The sequence below is a fragment of the Poecilia formosa genome, unplaced genomic scaffold (assembly GCF_000485575.1).
Source record: "Poecilia formosa unplaced genomic scaffold, Poecilia_formosa-5.1.2 Scaffold3, whole genome shotgun sequence".
Lineage (NCBI taxonomy): Eukaryota > Metazoa > Chordata > Actinopteri > Cyprinodontiformes > Poeciliidae > Poecilia > Poecilia formosa.
Window position 1 is genome coordinate 589,022 of NW_006799942.1, and position 15,049 is coordinate 604,070.

At 39.3% G+C, this 15,049-nt stretch overlaps 2 protein-coding genes across 6 annotated transcripts; one reads left to right on the forward strand and one right to left on the reverse strand.

Annotated features, from left to right (window-relative positions):
• Positions 1-321: 321 nt before the first annotated feature.
• On the reverse strand, positions 322-10,723 carry rbm14a (RNA binding motif protein 14a). 4 transcript variants are annotated; one of them, XM_016672182.1, is made up of 9 exons: positions 10,664-10,723; positions 9,870-10,049; positions 8,354-8,544; positions 8,073-8,255; positions 7,864-7,973; positions 7,444-7,713; positions 7,101-7,336; positions 5,883-6,299; positions 322-2,866 (listed from the first exon to the last, which is right to left on the reverse strand). In XM_016672182.1, the coding sequence occupies exons 2-9, from the start codon at positions 10,028-10,030 to the stop codon at positions 2,863-2,865; spliced, it is 1,572 nt and encodes a 523-aa protein (XP_016527668.1). In that variant the 5' UTR covers positions 10,031-10,049; positions 10,664-10,723; the 3' UTR covers positions 322-2,862. The 4 variants fall into 4 exon arrangements, with proteins under 4 accessions (XP_016527668.1, XP_007553151.1, XP_007553146.1 ...); XM_007553089.2 differs by having other exon boundaries at positions 322-6,299; positions 8,360-8,544; XM_007553084.2 differs by having other exon boundaries at positions 322-6,299.
• Positions 10,724-10,988: 265 nt separating this feature from the next.
• On the forward strand, positions 10,989-15,006 carry LOC103138760 (ras and Rab interactor 1-like). 2 transcript variants are annotated; one of them, XM_007553101.2, is made up of 7 exons: positions 10,989-11,277; positions 11,615-11,673; positions 11,803-12,006; positions 12,648-12,762; positions 12,906-12,978; positions 13,105-13,196; positions 13,521-15,006. In XM_007553101.2, the coding sequence occupies exons 3-7, from the start codon at positions 11,803-11,805 to the stop codon at positions 14,732-14,734; spliced, it is 1,698 nt and encodes a 565-aa protein (XP_007553163.1). In that variant the 5' UTR covers positions 10,989-11,277; positions 11,615-11,673; the 3' UTR covers positions 14,735-15,006. The 2 variants fall into 2 exon arrangements, with proteins under 2 accessions (XP_007553163.1, XP_016527675.1); XM_016672189.1 differs by lacking the exon at positions 11,615-11,673.
• The last annotated feature ends 43 nt before the right edge of the window (positions 15,007-15,049 follow it).

Below are 15,049 nucleotides of genomic sequence, written 5' to 3' on the forward strand. Positions count from 1 at the left end.
AGCGTTGCTATTTTCAATACGTGTGTTTGAATGCTCGCTCCTTTTTCATATCAAGCCAGCAGTATCTTGGGAGGTTTGTGGTTCAAAGTACTGTAACACGTGTTTGGTCTGGTTCACGTTGTGTGGTGTTTCAAAGTGTTTGGGTGTCGTCCTGTCTACCATCAAATACCAAAATCCCAGTCATCTTCCACAATGCAGTGGTTTCCAGAAATGATTCACTGGAAGCTTTCAGTTTGCTTTTAACAATGAAGACAAAGCAAATCAGGAAAATAGCATTAACTATTGAGTTTAACATTGTTTTCCTTCAGCAAAGACTTTTTTAGCTATAGGAAATAACATATCTCTTAAAAGATTGCTGGCCAACTTTTTGGACATTTCAGGTTTTTTTGTTTTGTTTTTTTTTTTAGCAATTTATCTTGGAGTGCATCTTTACCCTCCTTTACTCTTCAGATAGTTTCAAATTCAAGTCAGGACTTTGACTGGGCCACTCAAAATGATTCGTACTTTCAGTCAGAGGAGATATGTTGGTAAAATTAAGATGACTTTAAAATCTGCAAAGGGTATAGGTAATCTTGGGCATAACTATAGATGAGCGAAATCAAATACTAACTAATGAAAACCACACACCAGCCACTTTATTAGGTACAACTTACTAGTAGAATGTTGTACACCCTGTAAACATTCAGAACTATCAATTTAACACTTCTTGGCAAAAATATGCCTCATCGTAGCTTCAACTTTTCTGTTCTGAGCTGACAGAAGTCGTCTCCTGCTACTGTGACTCTTTACATTGAAGTTCAGAGATGTATGCCAATGTCCTAACAGGCAGCTATTTGAATTATTTTTGCCTTTCTAACACCTTAAACCAGTCAATCCATTCGTCTCAGACATCACAAAGGCTTTTTTGTGTCCAATCACAACTCATGATGGATATTTTTGTTTTTAACCAAAGAGAGGGTTGTGCATGAAAATTCCAGGATCAGCACTTCCTGAAATACTCAGGAACCCAACCTGGCACCAACAATTATGCCAAATTCAAAGCCAACTTTTTCCCCTTTTCTTCTTCAACAAATCGCTTCAAATGTCTAGATGCATAAATACATCGAGTTGCTGCCCTGCAATTGACTCGCTTGTTTTGCCAACATTTCATTGAACAAATGTACCTAATAAAGTGGCCATTGCATGTATAAGATCTAGTAATGTTGGATAAACTTATCGTGAAGTCCCTCTACAGATCGTTTCAACTTCAAGTCAGGACTTTGACTGAGCCTCTCAAAATAATTAGTAGCTCCTGTGAAAGGAGCTCAACTAAAGGTGAGCATAATAAAATACCAATCCAATAAAAATACTCTTACATTTTTTTTAGCAATTCCATTATTTTTGCCTTGTAAAAAGTTATAAAATGTAATTTTATTAGTATGCAACAGATGACTATACAACCCTAGTTGATAGTATATCAATAAAAGGAATATTTCTACTTGACAAATACTCTACATGATTCGTTTGAAAGGCAAATAACTTTGGACTTCCCCCATTTGTCTGGCTGCTGGATACCTGACTTGCTTTTATTGGAAACTGCTGCGTTTTCATGTTGCTGAGTAGATTCCCCACTCTGTATCGGTTTTATATGTTAACTTACATGCATAAACTATGTCATCTTATTACCTCAGCATACCATTTGTTTATACTGCATTCAATACACTCATCCGGCCCCCTTGTGTCCATTTGTTAGCTGTTCATTGTTGCTGAGTGCATGAAACTCAGCAGTGTCTATGACAAACTCTTCCTTGCAGGGAGTAGGTTCTCGTTTAAATTTCTTCCAGCAATTTTTTTTTAATATTAAAGCGATCAAATTACCATCAGGTTTGCATAGTTTTTTGTTTTTTTTAGTTTGTTTTTTATCTAAAAGATAGATAAATGGTTTTTTTTGGAAGAAGAAAATTTAATAAAAACATCATCTGATGTTCATCTCCGAGTTATTCCTATCAAAGCACAATCTTTACAAATATACACACAAAAATAATGCAGCTTGGTTGAAATTCATTTATTGATAATGAAACATTTCAAAGAACAAAAAGGACAAAATGTAATTTAAAACAACATGGTAGAATTTGTGTTCATTGTCATTCTTACAAGTTGAAAGTGGCATCAAAAAAATTGTTTTTAGGAGACGGGGAGTCTAGCGTCGAACCAGCAACCGATCCTGAGCCAGGTTATTCAACTCTGAAATGGAGGGCTCTTCATCAAGGCACTTAACCCCAAAGTGGCCGCCAGGTCACATTTATTAAACCTAAAACATCCCAACCCACTGAAATGTCCCAAATCTGGTTCTGGTTGTGATTGCCTGGTATTCTTTAAATGGCAGGTAGCAGTAAAAACAAAATGGCAGCTGAAAACGGTCAGATTAAATATAAAGGTGGTATAAATGTCCTCAAAGAATTATGTGACTTTTCAAGTCAGAAACAGGAATGTATCGCTCAGTATGCTTGAAGAAATCTAAGCCGGAAAACCAGAGGAGGAAAAAAAAAAAGATTCTCTCCCATTAAAAAAGAAAAGGAAATAAAAAAGACAGGGGAAATTATTCCAGGTATCCTGACAAGTTAAAATCCCAAAGACAGGAAAAAAGGAATAGTGAGCATGGACATAGCTGATGCTGTTAAGTCAAAAAATATGTGCTTGTGAGTGTGTTCACGTGTTTCGGGCCGGGGCAGGAGTGTGTGGTCTGAGTGTTTACCTTTAGTGGGGGGACACCCCCATCGTCCACAGCAGTTTCAGGCCTAACGCTGCTGTTTCCCCCATCCCACTCTACAGCTGCGTGCGGCGTACGTCCAGGGCAAGGGCTCAGTTTGGCTCCCTCCCACTCTAGCTGCAATAATCAGCAAGAGGAAGAAGGTGGCTGGAGCAGCAGCAACAACAATGCATGCAACTAACAGTTCACATGGAGAAGGTGGAATAATGTGGAAATGTTGAGTTGCTATGTGTCATTTGAACCTAAAACTGTCAGTTCAGGTGTCCCATGAAAAACGAGATGGATACTGTGAGACGACAGTAAATTAGCATGTTTGGTCTGCTTTTGATGTGTTAAAGAAAAGAAAAAAATCCATTTTGATTTAAGCGGTGAGTTAAGCTGTTATTTAACTGTGATAGGGATTCCAGAAAAAAAACAAATCCTTGTTTTGACTTAAAATAAAAAGGTGTGCTCTGGTGAAAACAGCCAAGAGGAAAAAAATAATCTGCCCTTCACACTGCCGCTGGAGCAATCCAGAAGCAACTCCTACATCGCCTCTTCTCCACCCAGCCAACACCCGAATAAAACCACAGGATATAACAGAGGAAATAATCCTACAGCTCTCTCAAAAGACGACTGTAGTCAACAATTTTTGCAATCTCAACTTCAAACCACTACAATACATACGTACCAAAGTGTACATTTCCCTTATAGGTCTGATGTTTTCTAGGGGAACCTGACAACAGGAGAAAAAAAAAGGAAAAATAGCTACTAATAGAAAATTTAAATAACTGTTTGCTCAGTGACATTACTCCTGGCTTTTGCAAATTCAAATATGTACACAACAAAAAACAACAGTCCAAAATTATGCGATGACGTAAATGTATTAAATCTATTTTCACTAAAGAATGAAAGTGAATTGTGAATGAAGTCCAAAGAGTCTGATCTAATGCTTTAGTAGCTAAAATACCAGAACCCTATTGTACAAGTAAACGGTCTGGTGAAGAAAAATGGGGAATGAATTGGTCTTTTGATTGGCTGTGCATTGTGATAGTCAAAATATGCTTGTCTGATTGAATTAAACTGCATGTTAATATCTAAAAATATCTGTGTGTTACAACATACATCTATTTATGTTGGTTCTGGTCTGCAGTTTGACCAATTTATTATTTAAATGACCCCTGATCAAACTGAAATAACTAAGTGGCTTCTGGTAGATTATTTTTAATGAAGTCATATTACAAACACATTTCCTTAGCAGAATTTTGAAATTTACTTTAAAATAATCAGTTGTCAAGTGCCCCCTTTTGGTGGGCATAAAATGAGGGACAAAGTCAAACAGCCTGTGGCAGACGGCACCATTTTGTGCCCAAAACACTCAAATGATCAAAACTGTGAAGTTACAATATCAGCCAAGGAGCAAAATGAGAAGCTTCCCATTTCTAATTCGTTATCCAAGTTGCAATGAAATTCAATCTCTTTTGTTTTTACAACTACCAAACTTCAGTCTTATATAAGGAAAATAAGTAAACACCTTTGGAAAACAAGTTCAAATTAACCAAGCCATTTAAATTTTACTCAATTTTTCATTTTCACAAATCCCTTTTTGATGCTGGGACAGCTGACGGGACCCGACTGATACGCAACCACTTCAAACCAAACAAGTCCTTCTGTGCAACATCAAACCGACAGCGGACTAAGCCAAAAATATTACATCAGCATTTTTTTAAATAAATGCTCATTAAGCAAAACTCAGAAGCTAATCGTCATCAGCCAAAACTTTTTTTTTCATAAAGCTACACGGTGAGCTGTATCACCTTGATTTTCCTCTGTAAAAAAACAAAAACAAAAAGTCAGATTTACCTCTCAAGCCATTTAATTCCTATTATTTGCAGCTAGGAAAACATCAAGCTTTTCATATTCAACACCAATTTTATAATATACGTTCTGACCTGCTGATTCACATTTTTTATTCTAAGATGTACAACAAAAGGAGAAAATTTGTGCTCCAGGGATCTGACAGAGGTAGTAGTTATGAATAATACAAAAAATAATTCATTACAAACACTAAAGCACAATCCCTAACCATTTTATTTTTATTCAGCTGACTGAGGGCATTAAAGTAGACGCCATTGGTCGATTTATGGACTGTAAATGGGAATTTTAAGTTTTAATGGATTTATAACTTTGGGTGAAAAAAAATGTAACTTCTGATAACTGACCTGTCTGTCACAGGACAAAAACTCCTGACTGACTCTGATTTGGGGTTGATTAACTGGTCGTCTCTACTCAGAAGTATCAACTGCAGCAATCGTTATCTGAATAAACAGAAAAAGAGCGCCTTAAAACTCAGTTAATCCAAGGATTGCTATACACTCTGCAAAGGTTTGGGCTCAGGTCACCCACCACTCACACAACACTAGAACAGTTTTCTGGAATAAAACCCTGACAAGAAATCTTTAGAAACTGTTAGAAAACTGTTTTTGTACAGTCTTGGACTGATATTCAGAGAACATTTGACATTTTATTGATCATTGTTGACCGATTGAATTATATTTTTATCTTTAGCTTCCCCTGGCAATTTAATAAATGGTTGGGCAAAGTAATTGAGGAAAATGCAACATTCTGGATTCCCTAAGGAAATCACTGAGTAACATTTAAACAAAACAAGTCTGTGGAAAAGAAACTATGAAAAGTATAAAAGGGGCCTTGATCCAGCAACAAGGTAAAAATGCTAAACTTCGTCCTCCAACCTAACCTTGTCCCCGGCAACAGTCAACTAGGAACCAGTTCTGCCACAACATCTAAAAAGAAACTTTGAAAGCTGACCAATACCCCGTTTCAAGTTGCCGAATTATCTCCACGTGTTTAGAGATCTTCTTGCTAACTGGTCATTAATGGGAAAAACATTTAGCCAAGAAAAAGAAACGATGCTTAAGACGCAAAGCACATTCGAAAACAACCTGGCTTCCTGTTCGAGTTTCCTTTTAAACTGTCCCTCATGTAAATACATATACGTGAGCACACACATTGGCAGTGTGTATGGAGTGTGTTGGGGGAGGGGTGGGACTATCGGTAAGGGGGTTCTGGCGTGTGGTAAGGGTAATCGTGACGCTGGGGCGTGGGTTGCCCGTGTGCGGGTGTCTGCTCATACGGTGTGGATGTGGAGTAGTTTGCCGTTGCTGGGTAAGCTCCAGATGAATCATATGCTCCCGATGCACCGTAGCCTCCAGACGTGTCATATCCTGCCGAGGCGTCGTAACTTCCTGAAGAAGCATTGTAATTCCCAGATGAAGTGTCGTAGGTACCCGACGACGCGTCGTAACCTCCTGAAGCGGCGTATGTTCCTGGGGCTGCATAGGCGTCTGTCGAAGCGTAAGTTGGCGGTGCTGAGTAAGTCCCTGGTGGTGCAGGGGTGGTGGTGGGAGGGGCTTGTGTCTGAGCGCTGCCCGGTGGAGGAGGCGGTGGTGGAGGAGGATTGGTGTAAGCGTATTGGAGGTACTGATACTGTTGCTGGTACTGCTGATACTGTTGGTACTGATGCATTTGCTGGTAGTATTCTGAGTATGACCTAGAGAGCAAGTCCAAGTTGAGTAATAAGTCAAAACAGCAGGGGGAAAAAAACAACAACTAAAAGCTCATCTCTTACAAAATACTGAAAATATTTAATGAACCTTTGGAAAAACTTTTTGGCTTGACCTAGATAATGTAAGATTATTTATTCCCAGTTTAAACATCAAAAACACAATTTCTTACCAAGTATTTTTGTCTAGTTTCTAGTACAAATATCTTAGTACACTTGAAATACAACAAACTTACAAGTAGTTTTTCAGGAGCTTGTTTTCAGTTAATAAGTCTTTAATATTGATGAAAAGAACTAGTTATAAGTGAAATAATCTGCTAGTGGATTACATTTTCCCTTACAATATGGAAACATTTATTGTTCTACCAAACCTGTCACTCAATGACTGCTGGAGGTAACCACCAGCGCTTCTCACAACCCTGTAAGGAAAAACCTGTTAAATAATGGGCGTCTTGTTCCACTGGCAGATTATTTAACTAATAATTAGTCATTTTTCATCAATATTAATAAATTATTGACTTAAAACAAAATATTTATTGCTGACAAGTTACTTGTATGTTAGCTCTGTCTTGTTTCAAGTGTACTACAATATTTGCACTAGAAACTAAATCAAAGCTACTTGATAAGATTTAGTGTTTGCAGTGTACATCATTCCATGTTGTGTCTCCAGTAAAATGTTTTTCCTCACCACATCACTGCGTTAACAGTTATGTGGAAACAGTAAATAATGACTTCAAATACGATAGAAATCTGATTTTCTTTAAACTCCACTGTAAATGAATGTGTTACCTAGCAACAGGATCCGCCCCTTCAGACGTAGTGGTGGCAGGTGCTGCTTCTTCAGAGACTCCAGGTGGCGTCGGCAGCAGCGTGCGTCGTTTGGGGCGTATCTGAGCAAATGAACCGGGAACCGGGTCGGGAAGAAGAGGGGCCCGGTTTCCTCTGATTGGACTGCGGTCTCGTTCGTTTTCTGATGTAGCAGCTGCTGCTGCTGCTTTTCTTCCCGCCTGCTGCTCTGCCAGAACCTATAATTCAAATTTAATGAAAAAATATTAATTAGAAAAACAGTTTTTTTTGTTTTTTTTAAGAATTTGTATTAGCAAAACATGTTTAAATACAAAAGTTAGCTCGCCTTCTGTCCTTCCTGAAAGAACTTGGCTCTTGCTGCTTCGAAGAGCGTTGTGGGATCTGGAACAGCAGGTTGCTCTGCCTCTTCAGCTGCAGGATTGTGATGGGCCAGTTCTTGGTAGACCTGGTCAGCAACGGCTCCATACACCTGGCTGGCAAGAGCACCGTATATCACCCCATCGGCCCCCTTAGAACTAGTAAGGCCTTTGAGAGCAGCGTAGGTGGGGTCAAAGGTTGTTGTGTTGTAAAATGAGTTATGGACACTTTGTTGAACCTGAAAGAAGAAATATAGACCTTATTAAAAAGACATGAAACTCCAATCTGACTTGACTAATTGGTATCAAAATGAAATGGAAGGTGTACAGTTATTTAACTATTAGATTTTATCCATTACTAAAAATGCTGGTTTTATTATTTTAGTTACTTGTATGGGCAGGCCAGCGGCTGCAGCAGCGGCAGCAGCTAGCACAGCTGCTTGACTCTGGTGATGTTCGAGTGACGGAGGAGGACGTGGAAGAAGACCCTCTCTGCCACCTGGAAGCAAGGAGCAAAGACCACAAGTGTGAAAGGTTGTATTTTATTTTTTTAAAAAGAAAGAAAGCAAGCTGGATTCTCCATCTTCAGTTGCAACACCTCCGCCTGCAGATGAATCTCCGCCCCCTGGGATCTGATTGATCAAAGGTTGCGCTTTGGAAAGCTCCACAGCCAGCTGACGGCCCTTGAACATGGTCCCGTTGAGAGCCTCGATAGCTGCCAGGGCTTCCTCCTTCCTCTCCATATGCACGAAGGCGTACCCAACATTTGAGCATAATCTTGCTGCAAAACAAATTTTGCAGCCATCAGCTTACAGGACACAAATGTTTGACTATTTCTGTATTTCTTTTGAGTATTATTAGCCATTCTGGTTTATATACCTTTACCTTTGACTTTATCACAGTCTAAAACTCTTCCAAAGGTTGAGAACAGCCCGTGGAGGTCATCTGCTGAACACGTTGCGCTGATGTTTCCTACAAACACTTTAATGGAGTTAGGCGGACGGGCACGCGACTCTTCAACAACCAGCGGCCTGCCTCTGTACTCTTTGCCATCCAGATGCCGTATGGCCCTGAGGGAGTGAAACCAACATCAGAACTTCAAACACAGGACAAATCAGAGGAGACATCTAGACAAACCAAAACTCACAGTAAAGCAAACATTGATATTGACTTTGGACAAACTCAGCAAAGATTATGTACATTTAAAATGGTTTGTGTATTCTTATTAATAATGTAAGTTATGGTTTAGTAAAATATTTTCTAGGTGGTTCTCTGAAACAATAAAAAATGCCTTTTTCAAAATGAGAAGAATCATCTTACTTATTGTGATCATGGGACCTGCAGTCATTATTAATTGGAATTGAATTGTATCATAATTTAATTTTAACACTTGAGCAAGCTAGTTATAAGCACCCAACCAGGAGAAGTGCTTATACAGAAGCATTTTCTATTTCATTAACAAAACACTCAAGAGATTATAGCGCACTAACGCTCAAGGGAATCTGCCCATATTCCCCCTTTTAAAATGTCTGACTACAAGTAAAATTGTAAATGCACATTTCTTATTTTAGCAGCTACAAATCTTCCAAATATAATCCAAAATTAAAGCAATTATGGGCAGCTTTGGAACAGTGATGGCTAATTGGGAAGTTATTGGTTCAGTTCTAGTCTCCTCCTTGGTACATTTCCATGTGTCCTTTGGCAAGACATTTAACTCTGAACCAATACTAATTAAAACAATTTAACTCCCTTTCAATTACTAAAGTACCTTAAGGATGTTCATATTTAACACCTTATCCTTAACCTACTTATTAACAAATTGTAAGTTTTTCAAAATATATTACTGTTTTCGGCTTTGACATCTAACTTCAGTGCCTTTAAACCTGCTGGTTACTGAACTTCAACATTATTCTACAATTTTTAGAATTTGCTTCATAACAGTTAACTGGTTTTGGCAAACTACAGGAATTCCTATTTTTAAGCCAAACCTCTGTTTATACAAACATTTCCATACTAAATGAGTCAGGAGTAAATAGAGGGTTGGCTGACTGGGGGAAAATTCATTTTCACTTGCTTTGTTGTTTCCCCGAGTCAAGGGGTTTGTAGGATAATCACAGCATAACACAACAAAACTGAATTAAAGCATATATTTAAGAATTAAATGTAGATCAATGCCAGAAAAGGGTTTTCACGGACTATAATTGAGATCATTCACAGTTTCCTACCTAAAATTATTTGATCTGTAATTAAAATATTTTTTAAAAATTTACATTTAAACCAAGGTGGAAGAAACTTGATGGCCTTTCCGCACTTTTAACAGTCTATTACAATCTCGGCAAGTCAAAAACACCAATCTATTTCTGGCTACAAATAAACATCATGGACAGTTACATACCTGTCTGCTGCGCCCTCCCCTTTCAGGGTCACGAACGCATACTGTCTGAGCAAAGAACATGTGTCGATTTCTCCATAAGGAGCGAAAAGCTTATTTAGTTCATCTTGAGTAGCATCTAAAGGAAGGTTTCCCACAAACAGCTTCACGTTCTCACCGCTCATCTCTGTATCAACCAGACATCTGGAAAAGAACAACAGCATTTATTGGTACAAGACGTTAGGTTATCTAACCTATTCCCCGCCGAACGTTAGCTACCCATTTGCTAACTTCCCGCAACTCTCCAGAAATATAATGTAATAGCACAATTGTAACATACTGGTTTTTTTAACGTTTCAACATGAGTTATGGTACAAAAGGAGTCCGAATATTTACAAAGATGTGGCTTTCTGGCAGGCGTGTTATAAGCTAAGCTAATATCACCGTTAACTTTAGCAGTGAAAATTGGTTTAGGAAAGTAATAAGCATACCATAAGACAAATAAACTAAATAAAAGGAGACATAAATGAAGATTAATGAAAACAAAACGACGTTTTTGTGGCAAAAAATATAACCAACAGTTAATTAAAACTCCTGGCCATTTTGTTTAACGCTAGCGTAAATGATGCAGCGTTAGCCGTGGAAGCTAAAGCTAACAGTGATGTTATATGAATGAATTTGCAACCGTATGTTTCGACTAAATACATTTTGCTTAAAACACATACAAGCAAGCATACCGAATAAATATTTGTTTTTTTCTGTGTTTAACTCAAAGACCAGACAAACGTTTAAGCCTAAATGGTGCACAGATAGCTTACCCAACGCGGTCGTAAGCTGATGTGGTTCAGACGTCACATCCGGCTACGCTGTTCTAGTAAAAAAAAAGAAAAGTAGCACTGCCATGAAAAGCAGATTTTGGGTAGTTTTAATAACTAATAATACGATTCTTTGTTTATTTGAAGAAAAACTTGTCAGCGGATACAAACAAAACGTCACAAAAACGTGTTCAGCTGTAACCTATATTAAAATTAAATTGCATTATGTTTTGAAATTATTCTATTTTGAGCTTTTCGACAGCAGGAGGCGCTATTTTACCAAATTATTCCAGGCGAAGTCATCCACAATCAATGAATGTTGTGAGACCCATTGCTTTTCCGATCAGTAGTGCGCGGTCTTATTTTCTTTCTTTATTCTATTCATTTTTTACAAGACCGTATGAGGAGATTTGTTTCCAGGTGACATCCTCCTCCTTCCAGGTGAGATGGAAGGTGGAGCCACACACTCTTGTGGATCTGTAGACGCACGTCATGACAGGCCGGAGTGGAAGGAGCAGTGAACTTTTCTTGGTTGTAAACTTGGAGACGGAAGAACATGGAGCACGCCACGATAAACTGGAACCCGAGAGGATAGAAAACAGGAGCTGAGCGGAAAGGTACATAGACATAAAAACATCTGGTAATCTTAATATTTGAACTGCAGACTTAAATGGCAAGATTAGAGCTTGAGGAAAAGATAGAGTTTGAGGAGACAAAGTGGAAGTTTTAGGAATGCATGCTGCGCAGTCAGCATGATGTTGGCCTTCATGCTATCGGTAGCGTTTCTGCATAATAGAAATAAAGATGTTGATGTTTGACACAAAGTTTTATTATTAAATATGATGTGATGTCAGAGTTTTCTGTCTGTTTAGGCTTTGACTTGAATTGCCATTTCATTAATCTCTCTCTCTCTCTCTCTCTCTCTCTCTCTCTCTCTCTCTCTCTCTCTCTCAGAGCTGCTCAAGTTGACCAAGTCTGGACTTGCAGTTCAAATCCACAGATTTTCTTTGCAGGTGTGGAGCAGACTCACCCATCTTATTGACTAAGGCATAATCAACACTGATAATATAATTGGACTGCCTGATCATTACTGGTACAGCTAATAACAGTGCAGTTACTGATGTGTGAGTGTGTGTTTTCAGATGGCACAGCAGGAGGAGCCTCTGTATGATTTCCCAGAGCCCACCCAGCCATCAAAGTGTAAACTCCTGGGGGTTCAAAGAGGAAGGGGTTCCCTGAGAAGCATCAGCGTGTTGGACCGTCTCCTGCTTACCGTTCCTGTCTGGCTACAGCTGTCCATCAACCCCGCAAACGCGCTGCACATTCTGCAGAGGGAACCTCCTGGGGTCTGACACAAATCTATGCAGCATGCTTTCTTGTTATGTACACACAGCGTTGTAAATAAGTATTTGGCAACTCTCAGATTTCTCCTGATTTTGCTTTTTTGTCACACTTACATTTTTTTTTAAGCATGTGTGGCTTGTTTAAACTATCCGTGACCCAAGTGTGCTTGAGTCCAAGGTAACAAATTAATGACCAGATAATGTTCTTAAGGATTTTCTGACTGAGAGCAGAATTCAAAGCTCCATCAATTAGGACAAGCTTTCTAAGTCCTAAAACAGAAAGCAGACCCAGAACATCACACTACCGCCATGTTTGACTGCTGGTAGAATCGTTTTTCTTGAAATGAATTTTACTTTTGTATTATTACTGGAGATCATTAAGATATTTTCTGGTGTTTTTTCATCTTGAACCATGGACGCTGGTTTTTGTCCAGTCTGTGTCTTGTTGTTGAATCATGATCAATGACCTAGATTAGATTAGAAATTTGAAACCTCTTCCTGACTGATAAATGTCAATGACTTTGTCTTAAATAGGAATAAATCTGTAAGGGGAAAAATATTTTTTCACTGACTGTACACTTTTAATTTGTGTCTTTTCACCATGCTGTCTCTTGCATTCAGTATTATGTTTTGTTATCTTACAGACGTTCCTGGTAAGAAAGTCCCGCACATCCCAAAAGAACGTGCTCTGTGTTCGTTTGGCAGATGACAGTGTGCCGTCGTTTGTTCAGGAGTTTGGCATCAGGGAAGAGCAGTCCAGTAAGAACATTATTCCACCTCTAACCCCATGTTTTTGTCAGTCTTGTCTCACAAAAATAACTATTTCAGAAATCGTCATATGCTTGTTGTATGGAAACTATTTTTAACCACTGTGACACATTTTTGTACTTTTTTATCAACAGCTCTGTCTCTGGAGAGTTCGGCCATCAGCTTTCCAGATCTCCCTCGACTAATTTCCTTTTACTGTGTCAGCAGGTAAAAAAGGGAAACTTGGTGCCCCTTTGTAGTTTTGTTTCAGTCAATTTCTTCTTCCAATCTATATTCCATCTTTAATCATTAAGTATTTAATGATTATAATCGGATGTTGCATTTGCATTTCAGAGATGTGTTGCCTTTTCCTCTGGAGCTTCCTGAAGCCATTGCAAAGGCGTCATCACACAAGGAGCTCGAGTCCATCTCCCACATGGGAATTGGTGAGGGAATTACCCGTTTCCTCACAGCAGCTATTGCAACCTACTATTTAACTGTCTGAAGCTTTGAAGAAGGGATTTAATTACATAATTCATTCACAGACAGTGGATTTTGAAATTGCACACACCCCTATTAAAGTGCTAAATTGTTGCAATGGAAAATATTTGACAACAAAAAAGTTTAAAAGTTAACACATGGTTAACAGTTAGCTAAAAATTAAGATATATTAAAGGAAAAAAAATACATATCAAATAAAATAGGGGTGTGTACACTTTTGAGAGCTACTGTATTCAAAGCTATATAATAACATTCCAATTCTTTTCTAGAATTCTGGCGTTCCCATCTGAATGTCCGTGGACCACGGGAGCCTCCTAAGCCCAGAAAAGAGGAGAAACCAGATGTTGCACCATCGGCTCCACCTGTTCTTCTGCAGACTAACTGTGCAGGGGAGCCAGACTGTGTTCTCCAACCAGATGCAGAGAACCGGCTCAGTGCAGCTGAACCCCACTCAAACGGCACTAAATCTGATTCAAATCCGACTCTGTTCCAGGAGTTTTGTCCGATCACAACGCGGAGCCCCAAAGAACTGAACTGCGGCTCCGGTCAGGGCGCCCTCTGCTTCATCAACCCTCTTTTCTTGCAGTCGCAGAATGCTTTCTCCAGAAGGCGCATGTTCAAACGCAGCTTAAAGATTCGAGTTTCCACAGAGACGTCAAGCTCGCTCTCCCCTCCGCTCGCTCCGCCGCCTCCTCCACCCCTTATGCCTAAAACCAAAGGGAGATGTAAAGATTTAAGAGGAGGGGGAGTCAAACCCAGCGGAGGAACACTCCAGGTTGAACAGCCTCCATCAGTAGATCTTCATGTCTGGCCAGAGATACAGGAAGAAGGCCAAGCAGAGAGCGAGATGAGTCACACTGAAGCCGACATCAAACAGGAAATGGCTTTAGCTGAACTACCAGCCATAATGGAGCATCTTTTAGATGATTACATGCAGCCTTGTTCTGCGGTCAGTGCCCACTCTCCCTCGCTTTCTCCTTACCAGTCGCCATCAGTTTCTCCAAGAGCCCCCCCTCTTTTCCCCAAAACTTGTCATTCCCGCTCTCCTCGCTACTCTCCCAGTTCTTCCCCATCCTTCTCACCTTATCAGTCCCCGTCTGTATCCCCCAAAATGCCTCTCTCTCTCTCCCCATACGACTCTCCCAGCATTTCTCCATCCCTCTCCCCTGTAACCTCTATGAGCTCCTCTTCGCTGTCAGAACAAGTCTGCTGTGCAGAGGCTGCTCCTTCAGGACCAGATGAGCAGAGATCAGTGCAGGAGGCTGAGGATGAAGCAGCACACACGGGTAGGGATAAAGACGATGATGGACAGGCAAAGGATTCGGATGAAAAGAAGGAGAAAGAGGAGAACAATATGGATGTAAAGAACGCTGAAGCAGAAATCTTCAGTTCTGAAAGTAATCTTGAAGAAGCAGCAGAGACTCCACCTCAGTTACCCCATAAACAGGACACACTTAAACAAAGTGATGAGCAAGCACCTTAGACTGTTGATTCATTTCAAAAATAGTTAATGTTTTAAACATTTTTCAAGAATGAGCAGAGATATCTTATAGGAATAATTAATATTTGAATGACGTTTTTTAAAACGTGGTTTATGTGGTCTTCCTTTTCAATTAGTCATTTTTAAAATTTAACTCAGCTAAAATTAGTGACAACAGTTGAAATGTTTGCAGAACAAACCCCTCCATACCAATCGCTTTCAATCTGCAAATATAGATTCTTGTTCTTGCAAGTTGTAAATAAATCATTCTCAACTAAATATGCTGCTTATTTTTATTTTATGTAATTAAAATATTAA